This window comes from Pleurodeles waltl, chromosome 4_1, assembly GCF_031143425.1.
Source record: "Pleurodeles waltl isolate 20211129_DDA chromosome 4_1, aPleWal1.hap1.20221129, whole genome shotgun sequence".
Classification (NCBI taxonomy): domain Eukaryota; kingdom Metazoa; phylum Chordata; class Amphibia; order Caudata; family Salamandridae; genus Pleurodeles; species Pleurodeles waltl.
Genome location: NC_090442.1, coordinates 571,413,325 through 571,430,687, shown reverse-complemented (window position 1 = coordinate 571,430,687; position 17,363 = coordinate 571,413,325). Strand labels below are relative to the sequence as shown.

Here is a 17,363-nt window from a genome sequence, read left to right as displayed (position 1 = left end):
TCCACTTGAGAGACTGTGGCCTTGCACTCCCAGGACCAAGCACTGAGCATGTTGCCCCCTCCAGATCATGTGGGCAAATCACCCACTTGAGAGACTGTGGCCTTGCACTCTCCAGGACCAAGCACAGGGCATGTTGCTCCCTCCAGAGCCAGTGGGCAAATCACCCACTTGAGAGACTGTGGCCTTGTACTCCCCAGGACCAAGCACAGGGCATGTTGCCCCCTCCAGAGCCAGTGGGCAGAGCACCCACTTGAGAGACTGTGGCCTTGCACTCCACAGGACCCAGCACAGGGCATGTTGCCCCCTCCACAGCATGTGGGAAAATAACCCACTTGAGAGACTGTGGCCTTGCACTCCCTAGGACCAAGCACAGGACATGCTGCCCCGTCCAGAGCATGTGGGCAAGTCACCCACTTGAGAGACTGTGGCCTTGCACCCCCCAGGACAGAGTGATGGGCATGTTGCACCCTCCAGGACCAGTGGCGTTGTACCATCTTCCGGCTGAGGTGCCCCCCTCCCATTCCCTGTCCCCCTGAGGTGCCTGACTCTTTGCGACCTGATGCCCCTGCAGTGGTCTCTCTGTGTTGTTGCAGGAGTGAGTTGGGGCCTTGGACTTTGTGATGTTGCCCTGTGGCCCAGAACATTGAGGACTGGGCAGTGTCCCTTTATTTGTGAATATGTATATACTTTTTGATTTGGATGCACATATTACTACTATATTTATCTTATCACACTCTTTTTACTCTATTGTAGTTGTCCTTGCATTATTCCTGAGGGGTATATGTAATGTTACTGCATCTGCTTGTGTGTATGGTGTTGGGGGTGGGGGTGTTGCGTGTTGCATGTGTGTGTCACTCTCTTTTTTCTCCTCCCTTCCCTGTGTGGTAGGCAGCAGTACTCACCGTGGTCGTCTTCGCAGGCGTTGGTGTTCGTAGTGGAGCAGAACATAGAAGAGCATGGGGTACACATGCAACTCAAGCTCCATGGTGGCGTGGTTCTTTCCTGAGTCTCCACAGGTGAGTAGTTTCCCTTCTCTACAGTGTTTGCGCCAGGATTTTGATGTCATTGGTACCGCCCCGGAAAAGATGGTGGATTGGTGTGTCATTATACAGTGGGTGGAACATTGTCTTCCACCTGGCTGTAGGCGGTTACCGCCATGGTGCCTGTTGATTTCGCCCTGGCAGTCAGTGTGTTAAAGTGGCTGTTTGTCTGAGCGGTTTCCGCCGTGGTCATAATTTCACAGTTATTACCGCAGGCCTGTTGGCGGTAATACCGCCACTATATCACCGGCCGCCAGGGTTGTAATGAGGGCCTATGTATAGTTAACTAGATACAGCAGATTGTTTTTTTAAGGCTACTTTTTCCCCCTGCTCGATACTAGCCCCTTATATCAATACCAGTCCTTTAATCCATTTCATATAACTTTTAGCACTCATTAAGAGTTGTGGTATCCCCCTCAAGGAGCATTAACTGTGGGAGGGATACCGGACTGGGTCAGCATCGAGCTCTATGTCTATAGGCCCTGGTAATTCTGGGATGAGAGACATTGGGCACAGTTTCATTGAGTTTAGTTCTGCAGCTGGTGAGGCAGCTGCAATAGCAGGGCAGGGGCAGCAGGCAGGAGTCTGACTCCTACAGAGCCACACCTGGTGCAGACAATGCACACCTAGCCTCAACTCACACTCCCTGCGCTTGCACTGATACCACATTCCTGCTGACCCCCACCTGCCTCCCACTGACAACTTCTGTGTCCTTATTATCCCCAGAATCTCGAAGAACCAGTATAAATATTCCTAAGCCTGACTGATTCTTCCCTGTTATGGGCAGGAAACTGTAAGTGCTGGATTGTGGTGAAGATACACCAACTGAAATTCGAGTTTTTAGCTCTGCACCAAAATCCTGTAGCCCCGTATTGGGGTGCTTAGTTTATAATCCTTTTCCATTTGTTTTTATTTCTTTACTGTTTAGGGTGATAGCCACTAATACTATTCGGTGAAAGGCTAACAGGCTTAGCTCTTATTTGAAGTGTACAGTCTTTCTCAATTAACTTGTCGGAACATAGATGTTGCTTTCTCAAGAGACCCACTATTTACTTCATAATTTGAAGTACTGAAAAAAGAAGGTTTCGGCAAGTTATTCGAGCATCAAAATCTGTAACAAGAGGGGTATGTCAGTTTAATTGCACAAATGTTGTAAGAGAGTGGTCCAAGATTTCACCTCTGGCCCGTGGTTTATTCTTTAGGAAGTCAATATTGTGTTGGTTAATTTACTCTCTAACGTTTTCTCAGAATCCTTTCTTTTATCACTTGAGAGACCCGAATTATTTTCTAACGTACGACAGGATTATTTAACAGATACTTTTAATGTAACTCTGGTACTCGCACTGAATTATTCTTCTAGCCAACTCGGTGGTGACAATATCTACAACACAATGAGCCAGTTAGTGAGATCCTTAGACATCCCTGATGTATGGCACACACCACATCCCTCCGATTTATAATACCCTTTTCCTCTGCTCCCCATTCCAGTTACTGAAGGACTTATGTTTTACTGTGTCATCTTCTGATGCTTGCTTATAGAAAGTTACAATAGTACATAGGTTCGAGGTCTTTCATGTCTTTGTGTTACGCAAGAAATGTGACTAAAAATCATAACCAGAATGAGAGTCTTTCGCACTAAGGATGAACATTTCTGTCTGGAAGCACCACTGACCATCAGAAGCAAATAAATAAGCCAACAAGTCCAGTGACTAGCGTGATCCATTCATGATGCCATTAAGAGGGATTACTTCCTTAATTACCTTTCAGTGTTCATCTTTGTAGATGCAACGGTTCTGTTCTTCTCGCCCAAAGTCATTATTTCTCTAATATCAGCTTCTGTTGCAACTTCAGTTTCTGTCAGTCCATGCACCGTGACATTTTTCCCTTGTGTTCTTAGGTCCAAAAGGTCGCCAATGTTTTTCGAAAGGAGATCTTTGACAGTTTCGTTATAGATTTCCAACATAGAGATCTGGAAAGAAGTCATGTAATTTAAATTGTGATCTCTTTGTGATCATTCTATGGTGCTTACAACATATTTCACTTGCTCAGCGTGCCACCACACACTCTTGATGAAGGCTCAAAATAATATTATTATTAGTAGGCAGCGTGTCTCATCTAAAATACATCTTTGCCAAGACAAACGTCTCCAACATTTATCTAACAAACACAGACACTTGATATTTACTTAATGTATTTTAAAGAGGATCGTACTCAAATACTGTGTAGCCACATACACCCAGCATACATAGAGAAAATGCACCACCAGTTTGTTTTATGACACTGAAATGGAATTATTCACAGCATGTGAAGGCAATATTCCTAAAGAAGTGAGGGCCTATTCTAGATAGCTAGGCGATGAAAGGCACTATTTGTAACTACATGCATATAATTAGTATAAACTGATATCTCCAGTTGCCTTCCTTTCACTAGCTTTACTTTTGTATGCATTTTTATGTAGCATGAACTAGGCTCAAGGGCAATAGAGCACTTTAAAGGAGCACCAGATTACTTTATATGAGCCAGATTCACTTTGAGGCATTATTGTGTTTTTGTGTTTTTAGGAAGTTAAACTGATGTAGGGAAATTGGTTCAGTAGTTTCAAAATTGGCATCTCCAGTTTTTTTCTTTCTCATGTTCAATTATTCTCTGTGTGTTATTCTTTGTTTTGCTTCTTCTCAGTGGGCACCAATGGCATTTGCCCACTGCCTCCCTCTGCCACTATTGCTCGGCATGTTATAACTTTTACACGAAAGCAAACAATTTCACACATCTAAAACTCTGTAATATACCCTTGCTAGCAGAAGAGGGCCTCTCTTGCTGTATTGCATATGTGTCAGGAGGGGGTTGTTGCAGCCCGGCTCACACAGACACAATACATATCTGACATGCTGCTCCAGTGTCAGGTAGTGCAGAATGTTAGATAATGAACCATCAGGGCTTGTCAATCACAAACCCTCTTACCATATCAAAAGCTGGAATAGAGAAAAAAGCTCTGCCTCTGTACCTTCAAACCTATTCCGACTTTTGATTGGGTGGAAGCTCCTGGGCCTCCCTCTGGTATGCTGCAGACAGATACAGACAGACATTGGAGTCAGAAATCATAGGCCTGCCCCAGGTAAGTTTTTGTGTTTAGCAGTGTGAGTGTGTGTTTGTCTGCATGCTGGGGAGTTACTTCGTATGCCTGTGCGACTGTATTTGTGTCCATGCCTGCAACTCTGTGTCCGTGTTTACTCTTATTAAGTGTGTGTATGCGCGTGCAATTTTAAAGCCTGCAAATATATTTGGCCTGGGGTCCGAAAGACCCAAGGTCGAGTGCTGGAGCGTGCTTTTGGGCTTCAAGGGTCCTCACCACTTCTAAAATCCACCAGTCGCCACTGATGGACTGGGGTTATGGGGCTGCTGCAAATAGAGTACGGCCAAAGGACACATTTTGAACAAGTGTGTGCGCACCAAAAGGTTTACTCAATGGATACTAGGACAAAGGTGCTTGACTTCAGAAGGTAAACATTACAAAACCAAACTAATTTACTAAAATAAACATTTAATAACGGGTTGTTCGATATGAAGATTAGTAACCGCTCAATATTTAAATCATACAGAAAATTCACAGAAACAAATTGCAGTTAAATGGCAATTACGATTACTATCTAAAATGTATAAATGACTGACATTTGTCAGCAGTGGTGAGCAACAACACCATATGCCACCCTTATGACTTCCGAAATAACACCAAAGAAGATGTAATTGGAATGGTGAAGGGCCCTGGTATACCGAACACCCCACCTCCCAAAATCTCACCTAATGCGAGATTCCAGTACTTTCAGGCCCTCATTTCGACCTCAGCGGTCTTTTTTAGAGACCGCCGAGGTACCGCCGTGCTGAAGACCGCCAGTGCAGGCGGTTTTCAGTGCAGCGTATTATGACTGCTGGCAGCCCTCCGTCCTTTTTCGGACAGAGAGCCGCCAGCAGCCGTACTGGCGGTCGGCGGGGAAGTGGAGGCTGCTCCACCTCCACCGCCCTGTCATCAGAACACCGCCCACCGAATCACGTCCCATGATTCGGTGTGTCGGTGTTCTGGTGATGGGTAGCTGGCGGCGGAGCAGCCCCCATGGATCCTGTCCTCTCCCGGAGGATCAACGGACAAGGTAAGATGATCGTCCGTTAGTGGAGGGGGTGGGCGGGTGTTGTGTGCGTGCATGGGGATGTGCATGTGAGTATGTAGAGGAGGTGTGTGAGTGCGTGTATGCATGCAGGGTGTGTGTTGTGTGTATGGGAAATGTGTGCAGGTCAGTCTGTGTTCATGTCTGTTTGTATGTGTGCGGGTATGAGATGTAGTGTGTGTGTGCATGTAGGGTTGTGTGTATGTGCATGTTGGGGGTGGGGGGTCCTGCCACCTTTGGGGGGTGGGAGGTGTGGGGGGAGGACTCAGGGGTGGGGGAGACCCCTATCCGTGCCAGGAAAGGAATTCCCTGGCACTGGTAGTGCCTACAGCCATGGATATTGTAACGGTTCCAAACCACCTGAAAACCATGGTGTATGCAGGGCCCTGATGCTGCCGGCGGTCAGGTGATGGCTGCCGGGCTCGAGACCGAAGTCTCCAGCCCAGCGGTCGTCACCGCCCTGGCGGTCGGAGTGGAGAAGTAACCGCCATGGTCATAATTCCATTTTTTTTTCCGCCGGCCTGTTGGCGGTTTTACCGCCACTTCTCCCCCGTCTGCCAGGGTCATAATGAGGGCCTCAATTCTTTATATTGCACAAAGCTTACCTCTCCCCACCCAGCTAAATCAGATATTTTTTCACAGCCCAAGCCCTGTGCCCTAGATGATGAGGTGATCAGGCCAACATCCAGCACATGGTATGGGACTGCCCTCACTTTACGGGGTACTAGTATAATGTTGAAGGCTATTGAATACAAGGTGGGCAGAAATTACGTGGGTACAAATGAGATTTTAATACTAGGCATGTAGAAGCAGAAGGCAAATAATAAAGTGGCCACATGCTTCATGGACTTAGCATTGCTCCTTTCAAAAAATGAACATTACCAAAAACTGGAGATTGCAAACCTCCCCCACGATACAAGCATGGAGTAAGGATGTCTTCCATTTGTCCGAAATGAAAACAAGGGCGCTATCTTGGGAAGAATGACGAGGCCTGTGCCAAAAAAGACAATCTCAGACAGTTGGGAAGCGTTGGTCTGCATATTCTAAACATCTCAGAATGCTGATCTCAGACCCCAATCTCCCTAAAAACACAGTTTAAAGGCTTTAATAGAGGGATTCCATTTCGATCCCAGATGCTTCGAACACGAGCACCCACCACCCTATACACAACAGAACACAAGTGTAATGTCAATTAAGCAACCCCTCCAACATTCAAAAGTCCAGAGGGAGTGAATTTCACCACGCTTATGGGTCACATCACCATAGTCAGGAAATCCTCTCATGAGGTGAAGTTATCGGATACTTCTGCCCAGCAGAACAAATAGTAGTATTAGTAACCATATCTCTTCTATTGCTTCCCAGTGAAGATGTGGGTGGATCAGGGTGGGATATCAGAGGGGTGTTAAATATGGGGAGTTTTTGTAGTGTAGATTGACAACACCTTCAATGTCTCATATGTTGATGTATGTCATTGTTGTGTACGTAACATCCTGGCCCCTAAGCGGGACAATTGTAGTATTTTGTTTTGTATGAAGAAAACAATAAAATTCTTTTAAAAAAACCAAGATGTAACTGATGTCACTGGTGACATTACGTATGATGTGATGAGTACCATATATAAATCACTTGTTCTGATACATATTATATGACAGTATAAAACTGCAGTTGCACTGATCATACTTGGTACAATGTTATATAGCAAACCAAAAAGCTACGATACCATTGTTATACCAGTTCATACGCCATCACAATTATTATATGAAGGGTATATGCCGTAGAGGTACAGTATCAAATAATGATAACATGCAATTATTTTAGTTTTTTTACTTTAAACTTTTGTGTTTTTTATTTTGCAGTTTTATATCGAGTAAAGTTGATCCCAAGGTATTGGAGTGCTTTACATGATCACCAGTAACATTACACAAGGACATATTCATTTTTTTTTAGGTACAGGGAGATTAAGTGATTGTGAGAATGTCATCCTTTTAGCCCTTTTTAACCCCATTATTCTGACTGATACTGGTGCTAACTGACTGTGCCCTGGGCTCCGCTAACCAGGCCCAGGGCCAGTGCTCTGCTTAAAAAGGTATTTGGTAATTAGGGACATTATCAGAGATTTACATGCCCTGGTGAGGGAAAAACTGCCCATTTCATCTTTCCCCATTGTAGATGCTTAGCTCCATAGGCTAACAATGGAATATTTTATTTAAGTACAAATATTGTAAGGAAGGAGCTAAAAATGACATTCAGGGACTTAAAAGATTGGTAATGATAAATCCAACAACTCGCCACTGTTGAATTTATCATAACTAATACAGAAGAGAAGTGATAGGACTTTCTTTTTTGTGAGGCCAAATACAGCCTTCTAGCAGCCTTCCCTGATTGGTCAGCCTTAACAGGCTTAGCCAAGCTGATTTGATGAGGTGATAAGTGGGCTGCATAGAGCAGAGGTTATCTGGTGGGGGAGCTCTGTAGCTGCAGAGAACAGGCCAGAAAGGGGGTTGGATAAATCAAACTGGCCTTCAAAGAGCAGGACAGTAAGGAATGCCAGCCAGGCCTTCCCCCTCTTCCTGTACCCCCCAACCAGGTGGCAGACACAGTAATGGAATTTGCAGGAGGGGGAGTGTTAATGGAAAAGAGCAACACCAGTAGTTTGGTTTAGCCAGGTCTTACTCTTCTTGAATTTTAAAGTGCAGTGCTTTGTGGGGCAAGAATACGCCACACTTTGGAGGAATCTGTCATGCTTTTGTGTGGCACCCTGTACCTTATTGGACAGGGGTGCATCCCTGCTTGTCACCCCAGATCATTGAATAAATGTATGAGAGCTGCCTAACAACTGAGATCTGCTGCCTGAACCTGCACGGAGAAGGACTGCCCTGCTGGAACCCCGGTCTGTACCCCAAAGGATTAAACTCTGAATGACTGCTCCTGCTGCACACTGGGAACTACATCCCTGAGGACTTTGCCTTTCTTCCAAAAGGATTAAGGCGTAGACTTCCTGAAAGCAACAAGCTAACAGAGCTTCCCTGCACCATCTCCCTCAAGAAATCCTCAGGCTGGAGTGCGTTCACTGGGCTTTTAAAGATTTGGTCAAGTGTATTGTAGGAATTGTAGTTCCAAATTTCCAAGGACCATCTCAGAGGCTCTGGAGCCTTGGATTTGTGTTTTGGACACTTTAAACCCTCAAGGGGAACTTCATGAAGACATTCAAGAAGTCTGGAGGAACTTTTGGAAAAAGCTCCTTTAGTGGACTGACCCGACGTCAAGAGTCAAGCCGACTACCTTCAACCGTGCCCCGGATTTCAAGTTTGTCCTGCTGAAAACTTCAGAGCTTTAGACTCCCAAGATTTGACCGGGGCCTCACAGTGAAGCAATATGACGAAGTTGCATTGAAATTGGCCAGGTGGAGGGGACCGCACAACATCAAAAGAAAATCCTCCAGAAAAGTTTCTAAGTCTGAAGGTAAAATTTTAATAAGGGGCCTCCCGCTTAGTGCATCTGACCAGGGCTCTATTGTGGTCAGCCTTCAACTTTGACTTTGTCCGGGCAAGCGCGACCAGATGTCTCAATTTGGTGTCATAGATTTTTAAGCACTAGAAAGTGTTTAATCTTTAAAAATTCATATCTCCAGTTCTTTATATTGGACTTTTGTCGTTTTGGTGTCTTTTTAATGATAAAAATATTTCCTATTTTTACATATTGTGTGGGATTTCTTTTGTGTGTTGTGACTTATTTACTGTATTGGTGTTTTTAAATGCTTCACATACCTATCTCCAAAGTTAAGCATGCCTGCTTGCAGCCAGCTGCCAAGGGTCGAGCCAGGGGCTAATATATTGAGACCTTGACTGGACCTTATATTGCATTGGTGGCCTTATTGCTAGTGGCAGGTGCATGCTTACCCCTACTAATAATCCACCTTCCAACCGAATTACAGGATGTTTCGGATAATGTGAACATGGTCATGAGTATTTTTTTTTTTACTGAATAGATGAAACATCAAGAAATGTAAAACGATGAGCGTAGGAATAAAGAGCCATTGGCATATGGAAGTGCCAGAAAGAAATACTAGCAAGTAGAGGTGTGCACTAAATGGAGGCTGAGAGAGGTGTAACTGAGGAGAGATGCAGCCTGAGAGCAATGTGTCCAAGGAGGCATACAGGCAGAAGGAAGTACAGACTGATCAAGAGGAAGAGGTGCAAGCGAAGAAACGTGTGGACAGTGAGAAGTGTGACTGAGACAAGAATTGACTGTAAGAAGTAATGGCAGGGAAAATAAGAGCTAGGAATGTTTGGGGCTGGGAGAAGTGTGGCCTGGACATACATTGTGAGATGTAGGGGCAGTAAGTGGTATGGGCAGGGAGAGGTATGGACAAAAAAAGTAGAAGAAGAATAGAATGTAAGTGGAGGTTTGGACAGAGAGAGATGAGGGCTGGAAAAAGTAGAGGCGCAGAAAAATACAGATAGACAGAGGTACAGGCATATAGATGCACAGCAAGGAGAAATTTAGGTAGAGAGAAGTAGAGGTGAGAAGAACTGCAGGCAGGAGGGGGCATCGTCTTTCACAAAGCAATTCCTGACAGCATTTTACTCTTTCTATGTGTGTTGCAAAATGCAGAACACGTGGAAAGAAGAAAAAATAATGAGGAGAAATAAATAAATTTTTCCTCGTTACACCTCACTGGGGAAGGCATAGCATTTTGATGCATTCCCAGATTTACCATTCTTTGTAAGTCTGGGAATGCGCCAAATCCATGGGTGAATGCATGGGAATGCCCATGCTCCACCCATGGAACACCATCCCAGTGCAGGGCAACCAAAGGCAGCACTGTGTGCTCCCTTACATTACATTATATTTACTAAACCACATGAAGTGGTTTTGCATGGGTTTGTCAATAACAAAAATGATTTTGGGGTTGGATTTGTGGTGGGATTTTGGTCACAAAAGTGACTCAACTCTGATGCAAAATCTTAATAAATCTTCCCCTTTGTCTTTAATTAGCTTCCCACTGTGTCAATAGCATACCATGAAAGAAAGAAAAGCTATGGTTAACATTTGTTGTTTAGTGCTTAAAACCATGTTAACATTCACATGTGAGAAAAGACGAAAGAATGTGAACAAATCATAACCTTAGAATAAAGAGCACTAGGTATGTAACAACTTTATGTGACCAAAAAAATACCACTGTGTTTTTATGTTGTAAATACAAAAATATGTTATCATGACAGCAAAGTAAAACAAGTAAATGAACATTAGAGATACGTGATTAGCACTGTGTAGTGCTATAGGTCATGTCCCACCTGCTGTCTAATAAAAGATCTACTTCAGCCCGATCACAAAAACATAAAAAGAACACAAATGGGGCAAGTAGCCATCCTTGAAATGACATGGCCACAAACACAAATGTGTCAAGTAGCCATCCTTAAAATGACATGGCCATCAAACTTTTGGACACTTCCAGGCATAAACTGGAATCCAGCACTGGCTTATATTATGTCAGATCCACTTTTAATGCAGAAGTGACAGATCATCAACCTGAAAGTCAAGGATGGCCATCTTGGATTGGGAAACCAAGGCCTCAAAAAGGTAGTGGACATTTTGCAACAATCAACCTCAATCCCTCTTCTAGTGACTATCACCACCATCCCCAGAAAATACTAAGTAGGGACTCCTAACACCCTGTCGAGAGGAGGGTGAAGCAGGCTGCAACTTCCTGCTAACCCTGAAGTCCCTAGGAATCACCTGGTATGTCCTGACAAGCAATATGAACGGGACAACTGTCTTAAGATCTTGTTCATGGATGAAAGATGTTATCCCATGCAAGAGTTATCACTGAAACTGAGGACTTGTGAACATATTTTTTGTGTGTGTGTGTGTGTGTGTGTGTGTGTGTGTATGAAGAGCTAGGGCCTGATTGAGACTTCGAGGGACAGAAAGTGGGAGTTGGTTTCTGAAAAACAAATAACTAATGACCCCCACCACCTCAGAGTTTCCTCCTCTGGTGTAGGGGACATTTATTTATTTTTTGTTGTCCCTCACTCTTAAGCTTTACTTGCAGTGGACATTACCCTAAATATTTTGAAGCTGTCTCTGCCTAAACTTCCTAAAAAATCCAGCCAGTGAAAAACACATTTCCCAAAAATCTGAGCAGCAAGAGATTTGTCAGTGACAAGACAAAGGGATTGATTTAGATCTTGGTGGTAACATTTCAGCTGTAAGTTTCTCAACAGAAAACCCGTCCACCAGCTTGGCAGTCCACCCACCCACCTGATTTACATGTTGGGGTCCCATAGGCAATAGACCACCTATGTTCTGCTGTCTGCCACAACGGTGCCTTTGGAAATGGTGACAGGTGGTGGGACTGCAGCCCCTCTGACCACCGAGTAGATTTTGATGTGCCTTAGCCAACTGTGGCAGTCTGACTTCCACATCTGAGTTGGTGTACTGGGGGGGCAGGGGGGGATCGGGGATTAGGTTAAAACTTACCTTTTTGTTTCCTGAATCCACTTCCATTTTCAACTGTACATGAAGGGACAGGACCATCTGTTGCTGCTGACACTGGACCATGGAGAAAACACCCCGCATTGCCTGTGTATGGTGTGGGGTCACTACATATGGGCTTGGGACCACTACAGTCATATACATGTCACAGTAATTTTTTTAAATTACTGTGACATGCATATGTCAGGAACACAGTTGTGTCAGACATGGATGGGGACACACTGGTACAATATACATATCACACACATACACAACTGTCACAACTGTCAGAGTGGAGGGCCCTTGCGGCGCCCTCCACCCCGGCCCAGTGCCACTGCGTTTGATGTTGGCCTGCCATTCTGGCTACATGCTCCTTGTACCTTGGTCCCGGGGGGGGGCGCCTTTGCTCTCCCGTATGGACTCCTTGGTGGATTGCCTAGGTTTCGTCACTCTCTTTCTTTTCTGTTGGCCCTCCCGCTCCAATGGGGCTATGACCTGGTCATTCACCCACTGTTTCCCTTGTCTGGACTCTTACCGCCTTGTTGTTTCTAACATCCTTTCTAGGACCTTGTCAAATTCTGGGGATGAAGTTGCTTGTGCCCTGATCTTTGCTGGTCCCTTGCATGCCTGCTCCTCTTCGGAGTCCTTAAATTGTGTGGGGTGCTTCATTTCTCACTGTCTTCCCAGTGCCTGGCTCCTGTCCTGCCATACTTTTGCCCTGTTGCACCAGTGACACCCTTCACAGCCTGTCTAAACTAAGGCGTTCATTGTGACCGCGGCGGGCGGCGGTCGCCGCCCGCCATGCGGTCACCGCCGAATGACCGCGGCGGCCATTCTGGCTTTCCCGCTGGGCCGGTGGGCGACCGCCAAAAGGCCGCCCGCCGGCCCAGCGGGAAAGCCCCTGCAACGAGGAAGCCGGCTCCGAATGGAGCCGGCGGAGTTGCAGGGGTGCGACGGGTGCAGTGGCACCCGTCGCGATTTTCACTGTCTGCTAAGCAGACAGTGAAAATCTTTGTGGGGCCCTGTTAGGGGGCCCCTGCACTGCCCATGCCAGTGGCATGGGTAGTGCCGGGGCCCCCAGGGGCCCCACGACACCCGTTCCCGCCATCCTGTTCCTGGCGGTAAGAACCGCCAGAAACAGGGTGGCGGAAAGGGGGTCGGAATCCCCATGGCGGCGCTGCAAGCAGCGCCGCCATGGAGGATTCCCTGGGCCCGGGGAAAACCGGCGGGAAACCGCCGGTTCCCCTTTTCTGACCGCGGCTTTACCGCCGCGGTCAGAATAGCCCAGGAAGCACCGCCAGCCTGTTGCCGGTGCTTCTGAGGTCCCCGGCCCTGGCGGTCATGGACCGCCAGGGTCGGAATGACCCCCTAAGTCTATTAATTATCTTTGTCCTCATTGTTTTTCAAAAGAAGTTCTTATATCTAGATTACAAGTCAACCATCCACTTTGCTCGAGTTGTACCGAGTCACCCGCAGTCACCTTCTTCTGTAGGGCCCCAGTTCCTATTGGTTCCCTGAATGTACCGCAAGGCCCTGTTTGCTGCTCTGCTCCACCTGCTTCAGAGAGGGAAATAACCACAGACTCACTTGGAGTATAACCCTCAACATCCGCTCTGAGGACCAGTAACATTAAACTTTAAGCCACGAGTGACTTCTGTTATAAAAAACTTTTACATCGGCTCTTCCGAGTGCTACCTTGTGACTGCAGCTGAGGAAGCTGCAAGGCCCAGCCCTTCTCCGAACACATCTCCTCAGCATTGAGGGAAGGGCTCCTTTCACCTGTACTGCTCACCTCCTCTCCTCCCGACACTGGATCGGCCTCACAAGGTTCACCGGAAAGGAGCAGCGTCCAGCCTTCCTTTGGACCCCTCGGGTCTCCACAGAGCTTAGGGAAGGCGGGAAGGCCTCCCCACCAGCAATGCCCACCTCCTCCTCTTCCGACGCTGGCTTCGGCCACACGAGGATTGCAGGGCCAGGCAGAGTCATGTCACTGCATTCCAGTGGTCTGCTGCCGGCACGCCGCTCTTTCCGGGTTACCCATGCTGGATTGAACATTGTGTCCCACTTTTCACACTGCACCTCTCCTTCCGTGCCTCTTGAAGGTCAGTGGTGCTCCGTGGGCTGTGCAAAGGAACATCACTGTAGACCAGTGGTGCTCTGCCGGCGCAATGATCCAGGTTCTTCTGAAGGCAGTGTCTCACAACAGGTGAGTCTGAGTCCAGTAATCCGCAGTCTGAGTTTCGTTCTGTGTTGCCGCAGCCACTGCTCCCCTTTTAACTTGGTCTGCGGCGCTGTGGTTGGCCAAATTTTTAAAGATGCTGGCTGTTAGAAATGTGGTCTCTGGATGGCAGTCAGTTTGCACTCTGTCCAAGCAGGGACCCTCACTCTAGTCAGAGCATTGGAGATACACACTCACATAACGCCTGCTCACCCCCTTGGTAACTTGACACAAGCAGTCAGGTTTATCTCAAAGGCAATGTGAAAAGTATTTGTACCAACACACAGGTAATATTTATCTATATCAAACAAGACCAAAACAACAACAATCCAACATACACAAGTCACAATATGAATTTTCTAAAGAATAAGAGTATTACTCCATAGAAAACAAGTGAAACATTGATTTTACGCAAAATGTGGTTTGTGTCAAAAATAAAACCTCACAGGCGGGTGTGCATCGAAAAAGTCAGCGATGCGTTGATTCCTTAGTCGCAAGTGAGGCAGTGCGTCGTTTCTTCTCCGGTTGGGTCAGTTTTTATCTCCCTTAAGAGAGTGATACGTTGATTTCCCGATGGGCAGCTTGGATCGCGCAGGCCTGCATTGCTTTTTGAGGCCCAGTGATGATGCGTGAGAAATCCGGTCGCACAGTGTTGGAGAACCGAGGAGCATGGGATTGTTTCGTTATCAGAAGCTGCAGGCTGGTATTCCATTGTTTCTCCAGCTGCGATGCATCGATCTCCCATCCGCGGTGCAGGTGGAGCGTATATTTTAGCCGCAAAGGGGGTGACGTGTCATTTTTTAGCTGCTTTGCAGGTGGTGCATCACAGTTTTCCCTGCACGGGTTTCTGTGCCTGGATTTAAGTCCTTGTTCTGTCGTCACCTCTAAAGTTCCCAGAGACTGGACAGGGCCGGCTGAGGAAGTCTTTGATGGCCCTGAGACTTCAAAACTGTAGGAAAGCTCAATCCAAGCCCTTAAGATTCTTCACAAGCAGGAATAAACTACCGCAGTCGGGCTGGCAGTCTGCATTTTGGGACGCCGGAACCGCCGGAGGCCGTTTTTTTTTGTCCTTGTTTGGCATTTTTTGCTGAGGTGTGGCCCAGGAGGCACATTTTGTGCTCCGGGTCATGCCGCAGCCCCTGGCAGCCTGCCTGCCTTTCCCTCCCCACTAACCTACTTGGGTCCTTTCTCTTTTTTCTTCTGCCTTCATGTCTTCTTTTTTCTTGGTCTTCCATATTGTCTACTTCCTTGGTGTTTGTCTTCCCAGCATTCCTTTTTCCTTTTCCTTTTCTACTTGGTCTTTTTCTCATTCATTTCTATGTGGTCTTTCCCAATCCAAGATGGTGTTGGCATTTCCTTATCCATGGCATATAAGCACTGCAGGTCCCTCCTTCCTTGCGTTGCAAACACTTCCGTCTTGGTGGTGATCCTTGCTCCTGTTTCCAATTTTCTACTCACTCCTGCTTCTTTCCTGGAGTATTGACTTCAATGTTTTGCCTTTTTCATTTTTTTCCTCTTTTTTTAAGAGTTCCTGTGATAGAGGTTTTTTTCCCATTACTGGGGTTTTTCCTCTGGGACTCCTTCTGGAGGGTACGGTCTGCGTTGGCATTTTTCTAGTCAGCAGCACCGTGGCTACTAGACGGGGTCGCCCTTATCTTGGCCAGTCCAGAACCAGTAAGAAACCAAGCATCCTTCCAAGTACTGCAGCCTACAGCGGTAAGAGACGTGCAGACCGTGACACACCTCATACGAATCATGTAACACGGCGCCACCAACAATTTAGATCAGTTACTTTTTAGGCTTCCGTCTACCAGACAGTTCAGCTGTCTGGTTTGCTAAAGACATCTTGGAGATTTTAAGAAAGTTGACCTAGGAATGCATTCGGACTGTTGATTACTATTGCCTTTGTGGTTTGTAACTCACATTGTTTCTCCCTTTGCCCAAATCATGTTTACTGTATTCCAGCACAAACTTGCTTTCTGTAAACATGCATTTAAATCTTGTTCTTATCTTGTCACATTTGCTGTGCATTTAAAGACAGTGGTTAAATGTCAAAGTGTGTCTTCCAGGGACCTCAGAATTTACTTTGCTTTTGGCTGACTTCAAAGGGAGAGGATCGATGTGGCAATCTTGCTGGCTCTGGAGAAAGTGCCGGAGGAAGGCTTTATAATGTTAATGTTTTTCCTAGCACACATCAAAATTTAAATATCTGCAAATCAACTGTGCTGACAACCCAATCAATTTTTTTTCTCAGGATCCCTTGGTGCCTGTACTGTCAGCAGCTGAAGTCTGCAGGTCCATCAGCTTCTAAGTTGCAAAGCTGTATTGTATGCCCGGGACCCCCAGCTCCCACCCTTCTTCACCCTCAGTGGCATGCAGAGGTGGCATCCACATCCAGCTGGCGTCTGCCACTACTCAACTGATACCACTTACAAGGAGACATATTGCAGACACAGTATAGGCAGGGTGGGGACTTAGCGAAGCCCTCTCAGCTACCTAAACAACACCCATCTGCATTGTCAGTCCTTGCACATTAACCCAAATGCGGCATTTCTTTTAGGTTGGGGAAGAAATAAACTGTTGCACATGTTTCATGTATGGAAACAACTTGTACGTTTTAAACTACAAACGATTTTAATTTCCCATCCGCACGGACCCGGTCCCTTTGGTATGCTGCAGACAGATACAGACAGACATTGGAGTCAGAAATCATAGGCCTGCCCCAGGTAAGTTTTTGTGTTTAGCAGTGTGAGTGTGTGTTTGTCTGCATGCTGGGGAGTTACTTCGTATGCCTGTGCGACTGTATTTGTGTCCATGCCTGCAACTGTGTGTCCGTGTTTACTCTTATTAAGTGTGTGTATGCGCGTGCAATTTTAAAGCCTGCAAATATATTTGGCCTGGGGTCCGAAAGACCCAAGGTCGAGTGCTGGAGCGTGCTTTTGGGCTTCAAGGGTCCTCACCACTTCTAAAATCCACCAGTCGCCACTGATGGACTGGGGTTATGGGGCTGCTGCAAATAGAGTACGGCCAAAGGACACATTTTGAACAAGTGTGTGCGCACCAAAAGGTTTACTCAATGGATACTAGGACAAAGGTGCTTGACTTCAGAAGGTAAACATTACAAAACCAAACTAATTTACTAAAATAAACATTTAATAACGGGTTGTTCGATATGAAGATTAGTAACCGCTCAATATTTAAATCATACAGAAAATTCACAGAAAAAAATTGCAGTTAAATGGCAATTACGATTACTATCTTAAATGTATAAATGACTGACATTTGTCAGCAGTGGTGAGCAACAACACCATATGCCACCCTTATGACTTCCGAAATAACACCAAAGAAGATGTAATTGGAATGGTGAAGGGCCCTGGTATACCGAACACCCCACCTCCCAAAATCTCACCTAATGCGAGATTCCAGTACTTTCAGGCCCTCATTTCGACCTCAGCGGTCTTTTTTAGA

The 17,363-nt window shown here is 46.2% G+C and overlaps 1 protein-coding gene across 1 annotated transcript in view; it reads right to left on the bottom strand.

The window, feature by feature from the left end:
* The window catches only part of LOC138287930 (kinesin-like protein klp-3), a 549,187-nt gene that overhangs the window by 150,075 nt on the left and 381,749 nt on the right, over positions 1 to 17,363 (bottom strand). Inside the window, exon 11 of the mRNA XM_069228961.1 lies at positions 2,801 to 3,009. Coding sequence (XP_069085062.1) covers positions 2,801 to 3,009 — 209 coding nt within the window. The remainder of the gene's footprint in view (positions 1 to 2,800; positions 3,010 to 17,363) is intronic.